The sequence below is a fragment of the Globicephala melas genome, chromosome 1, assembly GCF_963455315.2.
Source record: "Globicephala melas chromosome 1, mGloMel1.2, whole genome shotgun sequence".
Taxonomy (NCBI): Eukaryota; Metazoa; Chordata; class Mammalia; order Artiodactyla; family Delphinidae; genus Globicephala; species Globicephala melas.
In genome coordinates, this window is record NC_083314.1 from 88756115 (window position 1) to 88775127 (window position 19013).

At 40.5% G+C, this 19013-nt stretch overlaps 1 protein-coding gene across 7 annotated transcripts in view; it reads right to left on the bottom strand.

Moving 5' to 3' along the window:
- Positions 1–19013, bottom strand: part of LRIG2 (leucine rich repeats and immunoglobulin like domains 2) — a 116675-nt gene that overhangs the window by 36664 nt on the left and 60998 nt on the right. For 4 of the 7 annotated variants that reach the window (XM_060301175.1, XM_060301167.1, XM_060301162.1 and 1 more), the window contains exon 18: positions 18400–18441. In XM_060301175.1, coding sequence (XP_060157158.1) covers positions 18400–18441 — 42 coding nt within the window. Of the gene's footprint in view, positions 1–13082; positions 18442–19013 lie in introns of those variants that run through there. The other 3 variants (XM_030869071.2, XM_030869074.2, XM_060301184.1) reach the window with 1 other exon arrangement.

Genomic DNA, 19013 nt, shown 5'->3' on the forward strand with positions numbered 1-19013 from the left:
CCTTACAATGATGCCTTGTGTCCTCGCAAGGCTCCGGAAACCAAGGGACGGCCCCACCCTGTCCCTCCTCCCTGGGAGTCTGGGAACAGCAAATGAGATCACACAGGGGAAAGTGCTTTGTAAACAGCAGAGGGTGAGAATGAGGTATGCGGGGAGGAGGGGAGGGCCATAACCCAGGAACTGTCTGCCATGTCTGGAGAACTTGGGCAGGCAGCTGACCAAGCTAAGTGCTCTGTCTGGGTCTGGGAGACTGGGCAAGGCCTCCTGGATGTGAGGGGACAAAGCCTGAAGAAGCCCTGGGCTCACTCTCCCAGCCAGCCAAGCCCAAACCTTGCTGCCCAGGCCAAGCTACTCTGGGCTCTGCGTGGCAGGAACCTAAACCTGTGTGATGCTGCTGGGAGCTAGGCGCTTTTGCGGACCCCTGCCACCCGTGATCTCTTCAAGGTTGTAGCCTGAACGTGACAAAGGCCAGGTCTCCCCTCTCTTGTGTAACCCGAGGAGCCCGATTCCCATGAATCGCCTTATATAATGAATATCCCTGAGAAATGTTGGCCCGAGGTGACGCCAGCCACTGCCATTCTCTGTGCTGAAGCGCCACCTAGAGGCCAGCTCTAGCTCAAACGACTGGGTAGGTACGTTTCAAAATTTGCCTCGGCAGGGCGAAACGCGGAAAAGAGATGTTAAAAGGACTAAAAGGCAAGAAAACGGCAGAGGACCAGTAAGAGAAGCCCATCAGGCCCCCTGTCGTCTGCTGAGTCAGGAGCTGAAATGTCTCAGCTTCTCACCGGACAGGGTTTCCTCCATGGCTAGGGACCAGTGTGAGAATGTCACTGTTTCTCACATACTGTAAATTCTAGACCCGAAGAGCAAACACGCCAAGAAAACCCTCCAGTTCGCCCTGCAGCCCAGACCCCAACCACCTGCTCCTCCTCTCCTACCCCGAAGTTCAGACTCTCTGGCTAGCTTGGGAAAATGGTTTTTCCGTGGATAAGTCCTCCTCTTGGGGAGACTTTGCTGATTCTGCTTACATTTCTGGAATCAGCTACCCTGCACTGAGCATGAACACACATTTCTCGTGGGCCATTTATTCAGAAGTAGCTGGGCGAGTCTACAAAGGCATCAAAGATAAGCCAATACTTCAAAATCAGCACAGAGTTATTTTTGCCTCAAGAAAATCCAAGCCAGATGGTAGCAGAAAAGTATCAAGAAAAGTAAACCAAAGCTCTCAAACTGAGCAAGGAGGGTTTTTTTTAACCCTCTTACTTTAGGTTTTTCTCTTCAATCTTTTGCCAGACCTGCAATTTAGTTTCCTACTACTGAGCTTACTGAACTCAAGTATAATTGGAAAACAAGATACATGAAATATTCAAGGTCTCATTGTCCATCAAAGCGTCCTAGTTTATGCTGCTTAAAGATGGCACTACGTGCAGTATCCCCGGAATACCCACAGGGGCGACAACACGTCTTTGCCTCCAAGCAGCTGCTGGTCCCTCTTCCCACCCTGAGGAACCTGGGGAAAACTAGAATCCATTAAAAAGCTACAGCTGTTTCTCATGGATAAACTGCAGTCCACTGACTGGCCAAAGAGCCCAGAGGAAGTGAAGTTGTCATTTCTTTCACCTATACTCTCAAGTAAGTTAGATTTACTAAAACTGAAATTTGCTTCTCCCCGGTAGAAACAATTCCACTTGGTGTTCACAGCAACCTCGATGTGAGATCCTGAGATGAATATTATTATCATTGCTGCCTTGCAGAGAAAGAAATGGAGGCTAAAAGAAGGTGAGTAATTTTCCTGTAAGTGAAGTAGCCAAGGTTTGAACTCAAGTGCTCTGCTTCCAGTTTTCCCAAGGTCACCATCTCTCTTGGCATGAAGTCAATGTATTAAGTACTGAAGAGGATATTCTGAAAAACAATTCAGTTTGCCACAGATTGTTGCAAGAATTCTTACACAGGCATTAGGACTACACTTTAAGGTGGACTTTGTAGACCAGGGATGACCCTCATTCAGAAATAATGCTCACTGGAGGTCAGTTCACACAATACGCTTTCTGGGAGGCTCAATGTTTCTCAGTTAAACAAAAAGACTTCTTTTGATTTTGTTTCCCACTTCATTCCTTTCATTGAAGCTAGACAGGCTCTTTGTCCCCTAAAAAATCCCATGCAAGTGTTGTAATTATTATTCTCTGATAAAGTGAGTTTCCTCCTGGGAGAGAGAAGGAGAACAACTAAACAAAAATTGGAAAAAACAAAGGCACAATAGGGACAGTGGTGAGGATGGTCTCTTCACCCAGAAAAATTACAGTATTTCAGAGCTGGAAGGGACCTCTGAGAGCATCTGATGACAGTCCAAATGCTCTCTTGGCAGCCGATATCAAGACCCAGCAGTTAAGCGACTTCCCAAGATCACAGCTCTGAGTGGCAGAGCTGATCAGAATCCCAGTCCAACTGGTTCCTACCTGAAGGCACTTTTCATTTAATCAGTTTCAAGAGATTGTATCTTGTTTCTAAATAAAATCCAGCTAGGAAACCAAATCTCCAGGGATACCCCTGAAATGACTCTTTGGGGACACTCCCCATCTTGAGCTGTTCCAGATGGGATGGGATGGGATGGGAAGGGGAGGGGAATAGAATGGAGAAGAGGGGAAGGGAGCGGAGAGGAGGGCTCCTTTCTGAGTGCCCATAACAATAGCCAATAGTGAAAGTTTGTTGAGCTGTGCTGGGCATCCTGCTTAGAACTTTAAATGCATTAGCTCCTCCCAACAACCGTATAAGGTAGGCATGATTCTTTCCACTTTACAGAAAAGGAGAACGAGGTACAAGGAACTGGCTTAAGCTTTTACAACTTGTAAGAGGTGAAGGTAGGACTGGAACAGCTCTGTTCTACATCAAAGTCCAAATCAGTGACTTAAAAACCACATAGTAAATGCAGGGCCCAGGAAAACTCAAATGTTGGCTGTTCATAGGGAATCCTCATATACTAGTCAGCTGTCTCTACAGAAAACCACAGACACGGCCGAGCTTGAAAGAGGGCATTTCCACCATGGATGGCAGATGCGGGACTTAGGAGTTTAGTTTCTTGCTTCTTCTGCCCAAACTTTCTTACTGGATGGGTGGGGGAAGAGTAGGATGATCAATACGGAAGAAAACATTCAGGACCGGAGGTTTAGTGGGGACAGAAAGAAAACAGGCTTGCTTTTTAAACCAAAGGTATTCTAAAAGCCCACTCTGCCTTCAAGAGCTACAGAAGAAATTCTATGCCATTCTTAAATTCTTTCACTACCCCCAGTAACCATTTCACTAACAGATCTTACATATGCTAGAACTTGAATTAGACACAATGAAGGACTTCTGGGGAAAATGAACCAGCTATCTCTGTAAATTGGAATTTCTCTGTATAGAATCCCTTTCCTGGAGGGAAGAAATATACCCAGCCAGTTCTTACGGCCTTCTCTAAATTAAGACTGCCCAATGGAAGAAACACCAAGACATTCCACAGGGGAAGATGAGGAGGTAGTTTTCAAACTACTTGCCTCACTGGGTATTAAAGTCTTTCCAGCTCAAAGGGCCTTCAGGAAATGGTACATACTCAGAAGTAAGACAGGTGACTAAGGTGTCAGAGAAAACTGGTGCTCTGGAGGAGTGGGGCCCAGGATGCCAAACTCCTGCCAACATGATGCATTGCTTTTTCCCCAAATCTGGAACTTATTGTGATTTTGTGCTTCTCCAGAAGTCAAAATTTCTCAACATTACACACTTGAATCTTTTTTAACATCTTTATTGGAGTATAATTGCTTTACAATGTTGTGTCAGTTTCTGGTGTATAACAAAGTGAATCAGCTATACGTATAAATATATATCCCCATATCCCCTCCCTCTTGCGTCTCCCTCCCACCCTCCCTATCCCACCCCTCTAGGTGGTCACAAACCACCGAGCTGATCTCCCTGTGCTATGCGGCTGCTTCCCACTAGCTATCTATTTTACATTTGGTAGTGTATATATGTCCATGCCACTCTCTCACTTCGTCCCAGTTTACCCTTTCCCCTCCCCGTATCCTCAAGTCCATTCTCTACGTCTGTGTCTTTATTCCTGTCCTGCCACTAGGTTCTTCAGAACGATTTTTTTTTTAGATTCCTTATATATGTGTGTTAGCATACAGATTTTTGTTTTTCTCTTTCTGACTTACTTCACTCTGTATGACAGACTCTAGGTCCATCCACCTCACTACAGATAACTCAATTTCATTTCTTTTTACAGCTAAGTAATATTCCATTGTATATATGTGCCACATTTTCTTTATCCATTCATCTGTCGATGGACACTTAGGTTGCTTCCATGTCCTGGTTATTGTAAAGAGAGCTGCAATGAACATTTACACACTTGAATCTTAAGTTCTTTTTTCAGTAAGAGCTCATCGCTGTGGTCCCTGAACCAGCCCCAGGTTACTTGTATAAAGAACAGGGCCATGGAAGCAGCAGTAATTCACTGTTTGATGACAATTGTATTTCTTCTCTGCACTAGCTATTTGTGGCATGGAACATATACTCGTGCACCTGTCTCTGGAACTTGCCCAGAAGAATAAATAATTCAAGCTACCCTCTATCACTGCTGACTTTAAACACATGCCTATTGTTTTGGTCTTTGTTTTTTGTATTTTTTATTATATTTATTTTTTTATACAGCAGGTTCTTATTAGTTATCCATTTTATATACATCAGTGTAGACATGTCAATTTCCAAATTCATCACAACACCCCCCCACCCCCCCGCCACTTTCCCCCCTTGGTGTCCATAAGTTTGTTCCCTACATCTGTGTCTGTTTCTGCCCTACAAACCAGTTCATCTGTACCATTTTTCTAGGTTCTACATATATGCGTTAATATACGATATATGTTTTTCTCTTTCTGACTTACTTAGCTCAGTATGACAGTCTCTAGGTCCATCCACGTCTCTACAAATGACCCAATTTCGTTCCTTTTTATGGCTGAGTAATATTCCATTGTATATATGTACCATATCTTCTTTATCCATTCATCTGTCAATGGGCACTTAGCTTGCTTCCATGACCTGGCTATTGTAAATAGTGCTTCAGTGAACATAGGGGTGCATGTGTCTTTCTGAATTATGGTTTTCTCTGGGTATATGCCCAGTAGTGGGATTGCTGGGTCATATGGTAATTCTATTTTTAATTTTTTTTTTTTTTTTTTTTTTTTTGCAGTACGCGGGCCTCCCACTGCCGGGGCCCCTCCCGTCGCGGAGCACAAGCCCCGGACGCGCAGGCCCAGTGGCCATGGCCCACGGGCCCAGCCGCTCCGTGGCACGCGGGATCCTCCCGGACCGGGGCACAAACCCGCGTCCCCTGCATCGGCAGGCGGACTCCCAACCACTGAGCCACCAGGGAAGCCCTATTATTAGTTTTTTAAGGAACCTCCATACTGTTCTCCATAGTGGCTGTATCAATTTACATTCCCACCAACAGTGCAAGAGGGTTCCCTTTTCTCCACACTCTCTCCAGCATTTGTGGTTTGTAGATTTTCTGATGATGCCCATTCTAACTGGTGTGAGGTGATACCTCATTGCAGTTTTGATTTGCATTTCTCTAATAATTAGTGATGTTGAGCAGCTTTTCATGTGCTTCTTGGCCATCTGTATGTCTTCTCTGGAGAAATGTCTATTTAGGTCTTCTGCCCATTTTTGGATTGGGTTGTCTGTTTCTTTAATACTGAGCTGCATGACTATTTATATATTTTGGAGATTAATCCTTTGTCCCTTGATTTGTTTGCAAATACATTCTCCCATTCTGAGGGCTGTCTTTTCGTCTTGTTTGTAGTTTCCTTTGCTTTGCAACAGCTTTGAAGTTTCATTAGGTCCCCTTTGTTTTTTTTTGTTTTAATTTCCATTACTCTAAGAGGTGGATCAAAAAATATCTTGCTGTGATTTATGTCAGTTTTCTTCCTATATTTTCCTCTAAGAGTTTTATAGTGTCTGGTCTTACATTTAGGTCTCTAATCGATTTTGAGTTTATTTTTGTGTATGGTGTTAGCGAATGTTCTAATTTCATTTTTAACATGTAGCTGTCCAGTTTTCCCAGCACCACTTATTGAAGAGACTGTCTTTTCTCCATTGTATATCCTTGCCTCCTTTGTCATAGATTAGTTGACCATAGGTGTGTGGGTTTATCTCTGGGTTTTCTATCCTGTTCCGTTGATCCACATTTCTGTTTTTGTGCCAGTACCATATTGTCTTGATTACTGTAGCTTTGTAGTATAGTCTGAAGTCAGGGAGTCTGATTCCTCCAGCTCTGCTTTTTTCCTTCAAGACTGCTTTGGCTATTCGGGGTCTTTTGTGTCTCCATACAAATTTTAAGATTTTTTGTTCTAGTTCTGTAAAAAATGCCATTGGTAATTTGATAGGGATTGCATTGAATCTATAGATTGCTTTGGGTAGTAGAGTCATTTTCACAATTTTGATTCTTCCAATCCAAGAACATGGCATATCTCTCCATCTGTTGGTAACATCTTTAATTTCTTTCATCAGTGTCTTATAGTTTTCTGCATATAGGTCTTTGGTCTCCCTAGGTAGGTTTATTCCTAGGTATTTTATTCTTTTTGTTGCAATGGTAAATCGGAGTGTTTCCTTAATTTCTCTTTCAGATTTTTCATCATTAGTGTATAGGAATGCAAGAGATTTCTGTGCATTAATTTTGTATCCTGCTATTTTACCAAAGTCACTGATTAGCTCTAGTAGTTTTCTGGTGGCATCTTTAGGATTCTCTATGTATAGTGTCATGTCATCTGCAAACAGTGACAGTTTTACTTCTTCTTTTCCAATTTGTATTCCTTTTCTTTTTCTTCTCTGATTGCCGTGGCTAGGACTTCCAAAACTATGTTGAATAATAGTGGTGAGAGTGGATATCCTTGTCTTGTTCCTGATCTTAGAGGAAATGCTTTCAGTTTTTCACCATTGAGGATGATGTTTGCTGTGGGTTTGTCATATATGGCCTTTATTATGTCGAGGTAGGTTTCCTCCATGCCCACTTTCTGGAGAGTTTTTATCATAAATAGGTGTTGAATTTTGTCAAATGCTTTTTCTGCATCTATTGAGATGATCATATGGTTTTCATTCTCCAATTTGTTAATATGGTGTATCACATTGATTGATTTGCATATACTGAAGAATCCTTGCATCCCTGGGATAAATCCACTTGATCATGGTGTATGATCCTTTTAATGTGTTGTTGGATTCTGTTTGCTAGTATTTTGTTGAGGATGTTTGCATCTATATTCATCAGTGATATTGGTCTGTAATTTTCTTTTTTTGTAGTATCTTTGTCTGGTTTGGTATCAGGGTGATGGTGGCCTCAGAGAATGAGTTTGGGAGTTTTCTTCCTCTGCAATTTTTTGGAAGAGTTTGAGAAGGATGGGTGTTAGTTCTTCTCTAAATGTTTGACAGAATTCACCTGTGAAGCCATCTGGTCCTGGACTTTTGTTTGTTGGAAGGTTTTTAATCACAGTTTCGATTTCATTACTTGTGACTGGTCTGTTCATATATTCTATTTCTTCCTGGTTCAGTCTTGGAAGGTTACACTTTTCTAAGAATTTTCCCATTTCTTCTAGGTTGTCCATTTTATAGGCATAGAGTTGCTTGTAGTAGTCTCTTAGGATGCTTTGTATTTCTGTAGTGTGTTTATGATTTCTTTCCTTCTGCTAACTTTGGGTTTTGTTTGTTCTTCTTTCTCTAGTTCCCTTAGGTGTAACATTAGATTGTTTTGTATTGCTTGTATTGCTATAAACTTCCCTCTTAGAACTGCTTTTGCTGCATCTCATCGGTTTTCGATCATCATGTTTTCATTGTCATTTGTTTCTAAGTATTTTTTGATTTCCTCTTTGATTTCTTAGATGATCTCCTGGTTATTTAGTAACGTATTGTTTAGCCTCGATATGTTTGTGTTTTTTACGTTTTTTCCCCTGTAATTGATTTCTAATCTCATAGCGTTGTGGTCATAAAAGATGCTTGATATTTCAATTTTCTTAAATTTACTGAGGCTTGATTTGTGACCCAAGATGTGATCTATCCTGGAGAATGTTCTGTGCACACTTGAGAAGAAAGTGTAATCTGTTCTTTTTGGATGGAATGTCCTCTAAGTATCAATTAAATCTATCTGGTCTATTGTGTCATTTAAAACTTGTTTCCTTATTAATTTTCTGTTTGGATGATCTGTCCATTGGTGTAAGTGAGGTGTTAAAGTCTCCCACTATTATTGTGTTACTGTTGATTTCCTCTTTTAGAGCTGTTAGCAGTTGCCTTATGTATTGAGGTGCTCCTATGTTGGATGCATATATATTTATAATTGTTATATCTTCTTCTTGGATTGATCCCTTGACCATTATGTAGTGTCCTTCCTTGTCTCTTGTATCATTCTTTAAAGTCTATTTTATCTGATATGAGTATTGCTACTCAAGCTTTCTTTTGATTTCCATTTGCATGGGGTATCTTTTTCCATCCTCTCACTTTCAGTCTGTATGTGTCCCTAGGTCTGAAGTGGGTCTCTTGTAGACAGCATATATATGGGTCTTGTTTTTGTATCCATTCAGCAAGCCTGTGTGTTTTGGTTGGAGCATTTAATCCATTCATGTTTAAGGTAATTATTGATATGTATGTTACTATGACCATTTTCTTAATTGTTTTGGGTTTGTTTTTGTAGGTCCTTTTCTTCCCTTGTGTTTCCCACTTAAAGAAGTTCCTTTAGCATTTGTTGTAGAGCTGGTTTGGTAGTGCTGAATTCTCTTAGCTTTTGCTTGTCTGTAAAGCTTTTGATTTCTCCATCAAATCTGAATGAGATCCTTTCTTGGTTGTAGGTTCTTCCCTTTCATCACTTTAAATGTGCCATGCCAGGGCTTCCCTGGTGGCGCAGTGGTTGAGAGTCCGCCTGCTGAGGCAGGGGACATGGGTTCGTGCCCTGGTCTGGGAGGATCCCACATGCCGCGGAGCGGCTGGGCCCGTGGGCCATGGCCGCTGGGCCTGCACTTCTGGAGCCTGTGCTCTGCAACGGGAGAGGCCCCAACAGTGAGAGGCCCGCGTACCGCAAAGAAAAAAAAAAAATGTGCCATGCCACTCCCTTCTGGCTTGTAGAGTTTCTGCTGAGAAATCAGCTGCTAACCTTATGGGAGTTCCCTTGTAAGTTATTTGTCATTCTTCCCTTGTTACTTTCAGTAATTTTTGTCTTTTTTTCCAATTTGATTACTCTGTGTCTCGGCGTGTTTCTCTTTGGGTTTATGCTGTATGGGACTCTCTGCACTTCCTGGACTTGGGTGGCTATTTCCTTTTCCATGTTAGGGAAGTTTTCGACTATAATCTCTTCAAATATTTTCCCGAGTCTTTTCTCTCTCTCTTCTCCTTCTGGGACCCCTATAATGCAAATGTTGTTGTGTTTAATGTTTTCCCAGAGTTCTCTTAGGCTGTCTTCATTTCTTTTCATTCTTTTTCCTTTATTCTGTTCCACAGCAGTGAATTCCACCATTCTCTCTTCCAGGTCACTTATCCGTTCTTCTGCCTCAGTTATTCTGCTATTGATTCCTTCTAGTGTATTTTTCATTTCGGTTATTGTATTGTTCACCTCTGTTTGTTTGTTCTTTAATTCTTCTAGGTCTTTGTTAAACATTTCTTGCATTTTCTCTATCTTTGCCTCCATTCTTTTTCTGAGGTCCTGGATCATGTTCACTATCATTATTCTGAATTCATTTTCTGGAAGGTTGCCTATCTCCACTTCATTTAGTTGTTTTTCTGGGGTTTTATCTTGTTCCTTGATCTGGTCCATAGCCCTCTGCCTTTTCATCTTGTCTATCTTTCTGTGAATGTGGTTTTTGTTCCACAGGCTGCAGGATTGTAGTTCTTCTTGCTTCTGCTGTCAGCCCTCTGGTGGATGCCTAATGTTTTTGAGAGAGAGGAATTCACATAGGCTTTGATGGAACATTTAAAAGGGACACACAATTAAACTATTTGATCTGGCATATGACTCAAGAGCAGCCACTCATTCCACATATGGGGTTGTACTTGTTGATTTAAAAAGTCGGCTTCTCCTTGGAAGAGAATAAAATAGAAGCTTAAAAGCACTTACTCTTGAATGCGCCAAGAAGCACTTACTCTTGAATGCGCCAAATACTTTGCTTCTTTGTTCCCAGGTGCACTCAACTTACAATCATTTATGCTGTAAACACGTGTCAGTTTTTTGTGTTCTGGCAAAGCATCGTGCAGTGCTGCAGTCCCTTTTGTTTGAACCGCTGTGTGGCTAGGGATGTGTGGTGCTTCAGAACTGCAAGCATGCCAGCCAGTGTGTTCATCAGTTTCATTTCCAGTTTCTCTACAGTGCATTTCAGTATACAAAGCATTGACTGGGGTCAGAGAAGCAGCAGCAGCTCAGTGGAAGACCGTGGGCTTCAGATCATGTGACTGTAAGCAACTCATTTAGCCTGAGTTATAAGAAAATTCTGCCAACCTGTCTGGGTTATTGGAAGGCTGTATTTAGTTTGCTCAGGCTACTGTAACAAAATACTACAGACTGCATGGCTTAAATGACAGAAATTTATTTTTTCACAGTTCTGAAGTCTGGAAGTCCAAAATCAATGTGTCAGCAGCTCTGATTTCTTCTGAGGCCTCTCATTGGCCTGCAGATGGCTGCTTTCTCGCTGTGTCCTTCTCGCACATGGTCTTTCTTCTGTGCACATGCAGGTCTGATGCCCAAATTTCCTTCTTCTTATGATGACACTGGTCATATTAGATTAGGTCCAACCCTAAAGACCTCATTTTAATTTAATTACCTTTAATGATCTTATACAGTCGCATTCTGAGGTACCAGAGATCAGGGCTTCGATTTGAGGGGCCTGAAATTTGAGGGGCCTGAAATTTGAGGGGCTGAATATGGAGTTCAGCCCATAACTAAGACTAAATGACAAAGTAGGGCCTTGATGAAAGCTCACATTTTTTCCTTTCTTTGACATGGGAAAAGAACCTGTGCTTTGGAATCATAAAGCATAATTTCAACTCCTGGTTCTATTGCCTGCTAATTATGTGATTTTGGCCAAGTTGCTTGTTTCAACATCTGTAAAATGGGAATAAGACTACCTCCCTCAAACCACTGTTGTGAAGATAAAGTGCTGAGTATGTAAAGTGCTTAACAATACCTGGAAGGGGTAGGCAGAATGTATTTGCTAATTTTGCATTATTTGTTCCTAGCAATAATTGTGATTAATGCTTCCTACTTGTCTCTTTTTGTTAAAGAGCTCTGGCAACTGGCCTTGATGATGGCCTGTGAACTAAATAAACAAAGTGACCAAACTTGGTCCTAGAGATTTCAAGATTTCTTGATTGGCTGAAGAAAGCAGCAGAGGTGGCAGATGGAACATCGCCAACAGAGCCTTGATTACACAAGTCCACATCAGACCCCCAGAGCATCAGACCATCTCCTTCCCAGTATGACCACCCCTGTACTTCTGCTTTCCTTAGCCTATCTCATGACAGAATTTCCCCTATAACAGTCACAGGCAGCCCGTCCTGAAAGCACTGGCAAGAAAGATAACAGGATTGGAACACAAGCAGTATCTACAAAGGACTCTACCACACAAGTGAGGAGCTTTAGACCAAGGGGAGGTAGCTGAGCTGAAAGGTGTTGTAATTGTTACTTCTAGTCAGGGAAGACTCTAGACAGAAGCCTAGTTCTCCGTTTCAACCACTGCAAACCAGCAAGTTTAAAGGGAACCTCCAGAAATGAGCAAGACCAACCCTCATCCTGACACATAACCGTGTTACTACATGGTTGCAGCAGTGCTACTCCAAAAGTGGTCTGCAGATCTTGCCTATCTGCCAACTCTTTGCTACTAGTCCATGACAAAGCACAGAATAAGCACTTAGAAACTTTAACAGCAGTTTGACTGAATACTTTTATATGTTAAATCTATAATAAAAACTTTAACTTTTATTTTGTGTCCTTTATTTTTCTAGAAATTCATTCTTATTATATTTTACAAAAGTAATGGTCCATGGCAACTGGCCCTGCAGCACAGATAACTTCAACACTAGCTTACAAGCTTCTAAATAGCTGAGTGTGAATAAATATCTTTCATAACTCAGCAGGACCCTACTACTTGGGCCCTAGTACATCTCATTTCAAAACAAAAAATATGATAAAACCATGGCATTTTTCTTTATTCCACCTAATAAGAAAATGATAGTCAGGAATAAAGTAAAAATCAATTTCCAGTATACATTCCAGTCCAGACTCTCACCATATTGAAAGTGATCAATGTCCAGAGGCTTTTATTCCAATGTTTATAAAGACTGGAGACATAATACTCTGTTCAGAACTGGAAGGTATCACAGTGGGAAAAATCCTGAATATGAGTCAGAAATTCTGCATTCAAATTCGGGCTTTAAAAGCTTTTTGACATTGTGTAGGTGATAATCTAACTGAGCCACTTTTGTTAACTACAAAAAGTGGAGATTAAAATCCTCTGCCCAATCTACATCTTAAGAGTGCTGTGAGAGTCGAATAAAATAATGTCTGTGGGATGTGCCTCATAAAGAATAAAGTGCAGCACAGGTGATGATGGGATCAGTATTGTCAGCTCAGCCTTCAGAGAGTTGACAGACTCAAAGGAAATAGCCCCTAACATGGTACAGTGAGGAAGCTGACCAGAATACTGACATTCTTCAAATATCTTGTTAAAGATTTACCAGATTAGAAACACTGCCTTCAAATTCTTCTCGGTGCAGAAAGCACTCTTGTTTTCTAACAAACCGTTAGGTGTGTTTGTTTTCATCCTGCCAAGTGTACAGCACCCTGGTGGGTAGCATGAAGGAGAAAGAAGAGTGCACAGTGCCTGCCTGGAGCAGCTCACAGTGCAGGGTGCACCAGTGGCAGGCTCGAGGCTGTGTGTGTGACTCTTAAACACGGCAGGAACTAGAGAAGGGCAACTCTTTCCCATTTTAACTTGCACAGCTATTTGGAGACCCTCTCAAAAGGATCACAAACTTAAAAATGAACCATTTCATTCCTGTCCTTTAGGCAAGAGAAGACCAGAAAATCATAATGTATTTTAGCTTTATTGAAGACATATTACAGTAGACAAACAAGTAGACAAACACATGCTTTATAAAATATACATTCTCATGTGTGAGAAAATATAAATAGACACTAGGAAATGGCCACACTGAACACAACAACTTGGCTTATAACTCTCTTTAGGTACATCTAGTACCAGGGCTGCTCAGACTGACATCCTCTGATAGGGGTAAAAGGGAGAACAGGGGGAAAGTAGAGGGTAGAAGTAGTCTCTCAATGGATCAAGTGGCCACTTTAAGTAGCCAAAAGATATTCCAAGAGCACTTGACCCCCCGATGATCAATTTCTCTTTAAAGACAGAGTTGACAAAAGATCAGTCTACTCCTTACATTTGAAAACAGGCTCAAATCAAGCTTTTTATTCACCTTCACCCCACCTATTGGTGGAGATTATTAGGATTGCTAAGAAACACTCAAACACACAACCTTGAAGGAGCAGGTCCAAATATTACTCCTCACCCACGCATGCACGCACACACACACACCCCTACCCCTTACTACCCACAAAACCTCCAGATGATTTGTGGGCTTTCAGGTGTTGTTTTAAGAGAAGCTTATAACATATCCCAATTCAGAACATGTTATTTTTGTCAACAAATGAGGAGGAAGCGGGGAAGGAAGGAAGAAAATTAAGGCTAACTGATGTTGGCTTAGATTGTACTCCAAACAAAAATGTTTTAAATTAGAAGAAAGAGGGAAAAACATCTGCCACAGTGAACTGGGAAAGAGACCACGTAAGAGAAAAATGAATCATTACTTACAGGTTGCCTAAAAATCTTAGCTCAACTTTCTAAGGTCCAACTGTTTCACAATTACTTCAGTAATCTGCATCAAGAAGCAAAGTAAGAAATGGAGGCTGTAGCATAAAATGACAGCCAATTTACCTCGGATACTCCATTACCCGTTTGGCATTTCTGTGGATATTAAAATGATAAGAAGATGCCATAACACACGTGGGTAAAATACTGGGTATAAACTTGAACATCACAATTCCAACCCCATTCCAAATGGAGTCCCACTGATACAAAGAAACAGGAATAAAAATTAAAGAGTAAAAGGGAAGGTTATAATACATTATAGGCTTTAAAATTTTTTATTATGGTCATACCATTTGGGTTAGGAACCTTATAGATTTTCTCAGAAGAATGAGCCCAGAGTTTCATGTTTTCAGCCATTAACACAAAACTGGCTCCTTTTGTCAATCAAAGAACATAATCTTTTAGTTTAAAAAAAAAATCTTTTTAAGTGTTCCACACTTACTGTATATAAAGAATTCTGAAAGACAAAGTTTTAAGCCTGTCTTGCTTCTGAAGATTTCCAATGATAAAATTGAAAGAGAGCTAAAAGTCATCTTGCCCATATTTGATTTCAATGCAGAAATTTCTTCAATGCTATTAACAGATGATTATTTAGCTTCTGTATACACTTTTTCCATGAAAGGCTGATTATTCCAATTGTCAGACAAATCTAATTGTTAGAGTGTTAGCTTATATAGAATTATTGGCAAGTGTGTACTACATCTCCCTGTAACTTCTTCCCCACTGATATGACCCCTGTCTGCTGGAATAAAAAGAGTGAATCTAATCTTTGTTTCATATGACAACCCTTTAAGTAACTAAAGACTTTTATCATCTCTCCCTTTTCTTAGGAAAATGGATAATAGAGTCTAAGTTGCTTAACATCTTAATGTTTCTTTTACAACCTGCCAATGGGCAATGTGAAGGCAACTGTTTTTAAACATGAAAGTTACCTTACAGAGAAAATACACATTTAAAGCATTCTAAGAGGGCACATTAGAGGGAATGGCACACTGGGCTGGGTTTCTGGTATTTCCTATCCTACAGATTAACTTACATCTAGGGAAAGCACTTTAGAGGCTACTGAGTGACAGGCAGCCAACGGGTCAGGCATAGACTCTGTGGCAGGAAGACTTGGAGTACAAGCACAATGTTATTTCTTCTTCCAGGTATACTTACAGAATCAGTCTAAGAGGGGCACAAACAAATTAAGAGACTTTATGTATCCCTACTGATATGAAGTCGTAATAGGGACAATATTTCTCTCAGCATTTGTTTGCCTTGCTTTTGCAACATTTTTGATTAAACTGGTGGCAGGCAGACATTACACTGATGGGAAGAAACACAGATGAGCCACTAATCCAGTTTATAGTAGAGCATTTGCTATATGCTCTACATATGCAATACTGAAAAATTTCAGGAATTCCAACTCCTAAGATTAGAATTTATGAAATTTACTATTTTTTAAGACCAGGGATAGGCTATTCACATTTAAACAAATTCCTGACTAGTTTTTCAGGCAAGTTTTTTAGTTATTTAGGAAAGCTAGCAATACCTGGGAGGACATCTCAACCATTCGAGTTGACAGAGAACTTGGCTATTCGGGAGACCAGCCTGACACCACTGGCAGTAGAAAGACCACTGCTAAAGCAGAGGCAGCAATCATGTATTTTAAGTTTTCTAGAGCACTGGTTTGCAGCCTGGTTTTTGTCCTCTCACATGTAACAGCTGATGCTCACTTGCAGCCTTGTTCTAACTCCACTTTTTTCACTAAATAAAGTCCATCAGAATGTCAGAGTACTATAATTAGAGAGATGACCTTGAATACATTAGAAAGGTGAGTCACAAACTAGTTACAAATTAGTTGTGGCACACCTCTCAACTGATTCTGATACTCTGGTGTATTGTAATACTAGCATTCAGACCTGGTGTTCTGGAGGACAATGGGTGGTTCTCAATCTACTCAAGATTCTTTATGTTTACTGACACTGTTTCAGAAGCTGAATATTTCTTCTCCTTATGAGGATTTCTTATAGCATTACTCCTGCTAGAGAGGAAATAAATCTGGCTCAAGTCAGAGTAAGCAGCATCACTCCTGTTCTACTCTAAAAAATATTTCATGAAAGCAGCTTTTTATTAGAGTAGATAATCCTCCTTGATTCCAGGAGGGATCACAGATTCACAGAATGTTACAGCTGGAAAGGGCTTTAAAGCATCTAGTAAAATGCCCTCATTTCATAAATGAGAAAGTCAGGCTGAGATGTAAAGGGACTTGCCCTTGATTACACAACTAGTAAGCAGCAGAGCTAGGAACTAAATCAGGTTTCGTGATTCTAAGTCAGTCCAGTACAAATTATACTACAACCTAGTAAAGTAAGAAGATGGATCAGAAATTGAAGGAAGAAAATAGTGATACTTAAGGAGTTCAAAGTGAAAATGAAGAGAGGCTGACAATTTAAAAAGGAAAAAGACAAATGCATGATGGCATAAAACAGCTAGAAAAGTGCTGCTGCCTATGGGAGAAGAATTTAGGATTGAAAAACAGTATGAAATTCAGCTAAACTTCCTGGCAAAGAGCTGAGAAATTATGTGAGTTTAAAACCCTTGAAATGCACAATGACTTAGAAATAGATTATTTTCATTTAAGTGGTTGAAGTCATCTAGTATGTAACTAGTCCTCACTAAATTTAGAGGATAGAATCCAACAGCCTTTCTTTTTTTTCTGAAAGCAGAAAGAAGAGCTTTAGTCCATTACACTTTATTAGAGCACTAAGTCTTTTGTTTACATAAAACTTTCTGCTATCAGAAATTCAAGAAAACTTTTTGGCTTAAATAATCACTTGTACAGGGCTTCCCTGATGGCGTAGTGGTTGAGAGTCCGTCTGCTAATGCAGGGGACACGGGTTCGTGCCCCGGTCTGGGAAGGTCCCACATGCCGCAGAGCGGCTGGGCCCGTGGGCCATGCCTGCTGAGCCTGCGCATCCGGAGCCTGTGCTCCGCAGCGGGAGAGGACACAACAGTTGAGAGGCCCGCGTACCGCAAAAAAAAAAAAAAAAATCACTTGTACAAAACAAGGACCACTCTAAAGCTTTACAGTATAAGAATTTCTGCACGTTCTTCTACTCCCAAAAGCAGTCTTCCCTTCTTAAGACATACTGTGCATTGGTAGAAGAGATATTATTTTAAAAAACAAACACACACAGAAAAAAAAGCAATCTTTGGTTTCCTCATCAACTAAGTACTTTGCTGAAGGAAGATATTCCCCAAACAAGTTTTCCTTTATCTATGCGCATATGACAATGACAAGACTGCTAGTCGTTTGAAAAAGCCTTTTTATGCTTGAAAGATTATATTACCTGGCACTTGTAAACAGATGACAAATGATTAGCTGTACAAATCTTTAGGCATAAAGAAAGTGGTTAATTACACCAAGATGGTGTTTGTGTGTACGCAATTACTAGGTACCCTGCTTCTATACTTATACTTCTTAACAAACACGTATTTAAAACTTTAAACAAAGTCTTTGGATTCACTAAACCAAGTTGTACAAAATCTGTGGTCTGAGAAGCAGCTGTCAATATTATAACTGAATATTATATATAATTTTGGCATATCAAAAATATTTACATTGCAACACATATGACCAATGAATACGAAAATTATTTATAAATGCACATATATATACAGTGAGATCCCTGGGCAACAGGGACCAAAAAAAAAAAAAAAAAAAAAAAGAGAGAGAGAGAAAGAGAGATATTCACAAGAATACAAAACGCTCGACCTAGTAATAGTTGGTCAAGTCTGGGATTCTTGTCGAAGACCTTGAATATCAAAGCCCCACTCTCAACTATAGGATTAAAACCACTGCAGAATCCCAGGCACACTTCCCGGGGGGCTCCAAAGTTATTTTTGTTCCTTGGAAGGCAAAATAGAACAGCATTGTTTACTCAGGATCATTCGGTAGGTTGAGACAATCCAGGGTGTTAAGCAGCAATGAGACTCTCCCTAACAGGCAATGAGCACCTGGGCACATCCCAGTAGAACCATAAGACAGCACTCTGTCCTCTATCTTCCTCCGCCTGTGTTGCACATTTTCTATTAGATGTACCCATTTCTGTCAGCCATTACCCTTTCTTCGTCAAGTATAAGCCCAAACAAATGTCTGGGCCCCCTTGATGTGGTCAGATGTAATTGTAGACAAAGAGCAAAGCAAATGCTGACTTTGGGGTTTCTTCCAAACTCTGAGGTAGTAAATACAAAATCAACTAATTTGAGTCTGCCCAGATTTCATTCTGGAGTGAGTTTCATGTGCCCTCACTGCCATCTTGAATGTTCCGAGTCCTACTAAAATCAAAAGTGTGGTCGTGTAACCTGTGACAGGGCATGGGGGAAGTGGAACAGTCTGGATCACTCTCTGCCAGGCCCTTGTTTTGATGGAGTTGTGGTGACTCAAAGACTGACTGCTGCGATAAAGGAGGATGAGGCATACCTGGTTCTTTGCTTATGTTCCACAGAGGCCGCTGCAAGGGTTCTGAGAACGAGAGACAGTAATAATTATCAGTGGTGAATGGAAGTATAAAATTAATTTTCTAAAATTTAATTTTCTTCTACCCAAGTCTTCAAAGAAATAATAAGAAATAACCCAGTATTCCTGAATAAGGACGTTAAGATAAAATGTATACTTGCCATTTTCTTAGCAAAAACAAAAAAAAGAAAACAAAACAAAAACTGAAACCATGGTCTTTCAAACACTTCTACTCAACAACTTTACCAATTAATTACTGAAACCATGCTGTGCCATCTGCTTTCACCTATTACTGGTGTTTCTACTGCTATAAAACTTAAAACTCTTTAGACACATGGAAACAGACTAAAAGAGAATTAGTATTCATATAGTAATGAAAGTTGCACAATACATAAGTAAAAATTATTGATTCAGTGCAGTCATTGTATCTTTAAATAACAATTAAATGCTTATCTTAAAAAAAATCATTTTGGGCTTCCCTGGTGGCGCAGTGGTTAAGAATCCTCCTGCCAATGCAGGGGACATGGGTTTGAGCCCTGGTCCAGGAAGATCCCACATGCCGCGGAGCAACTAAGCCC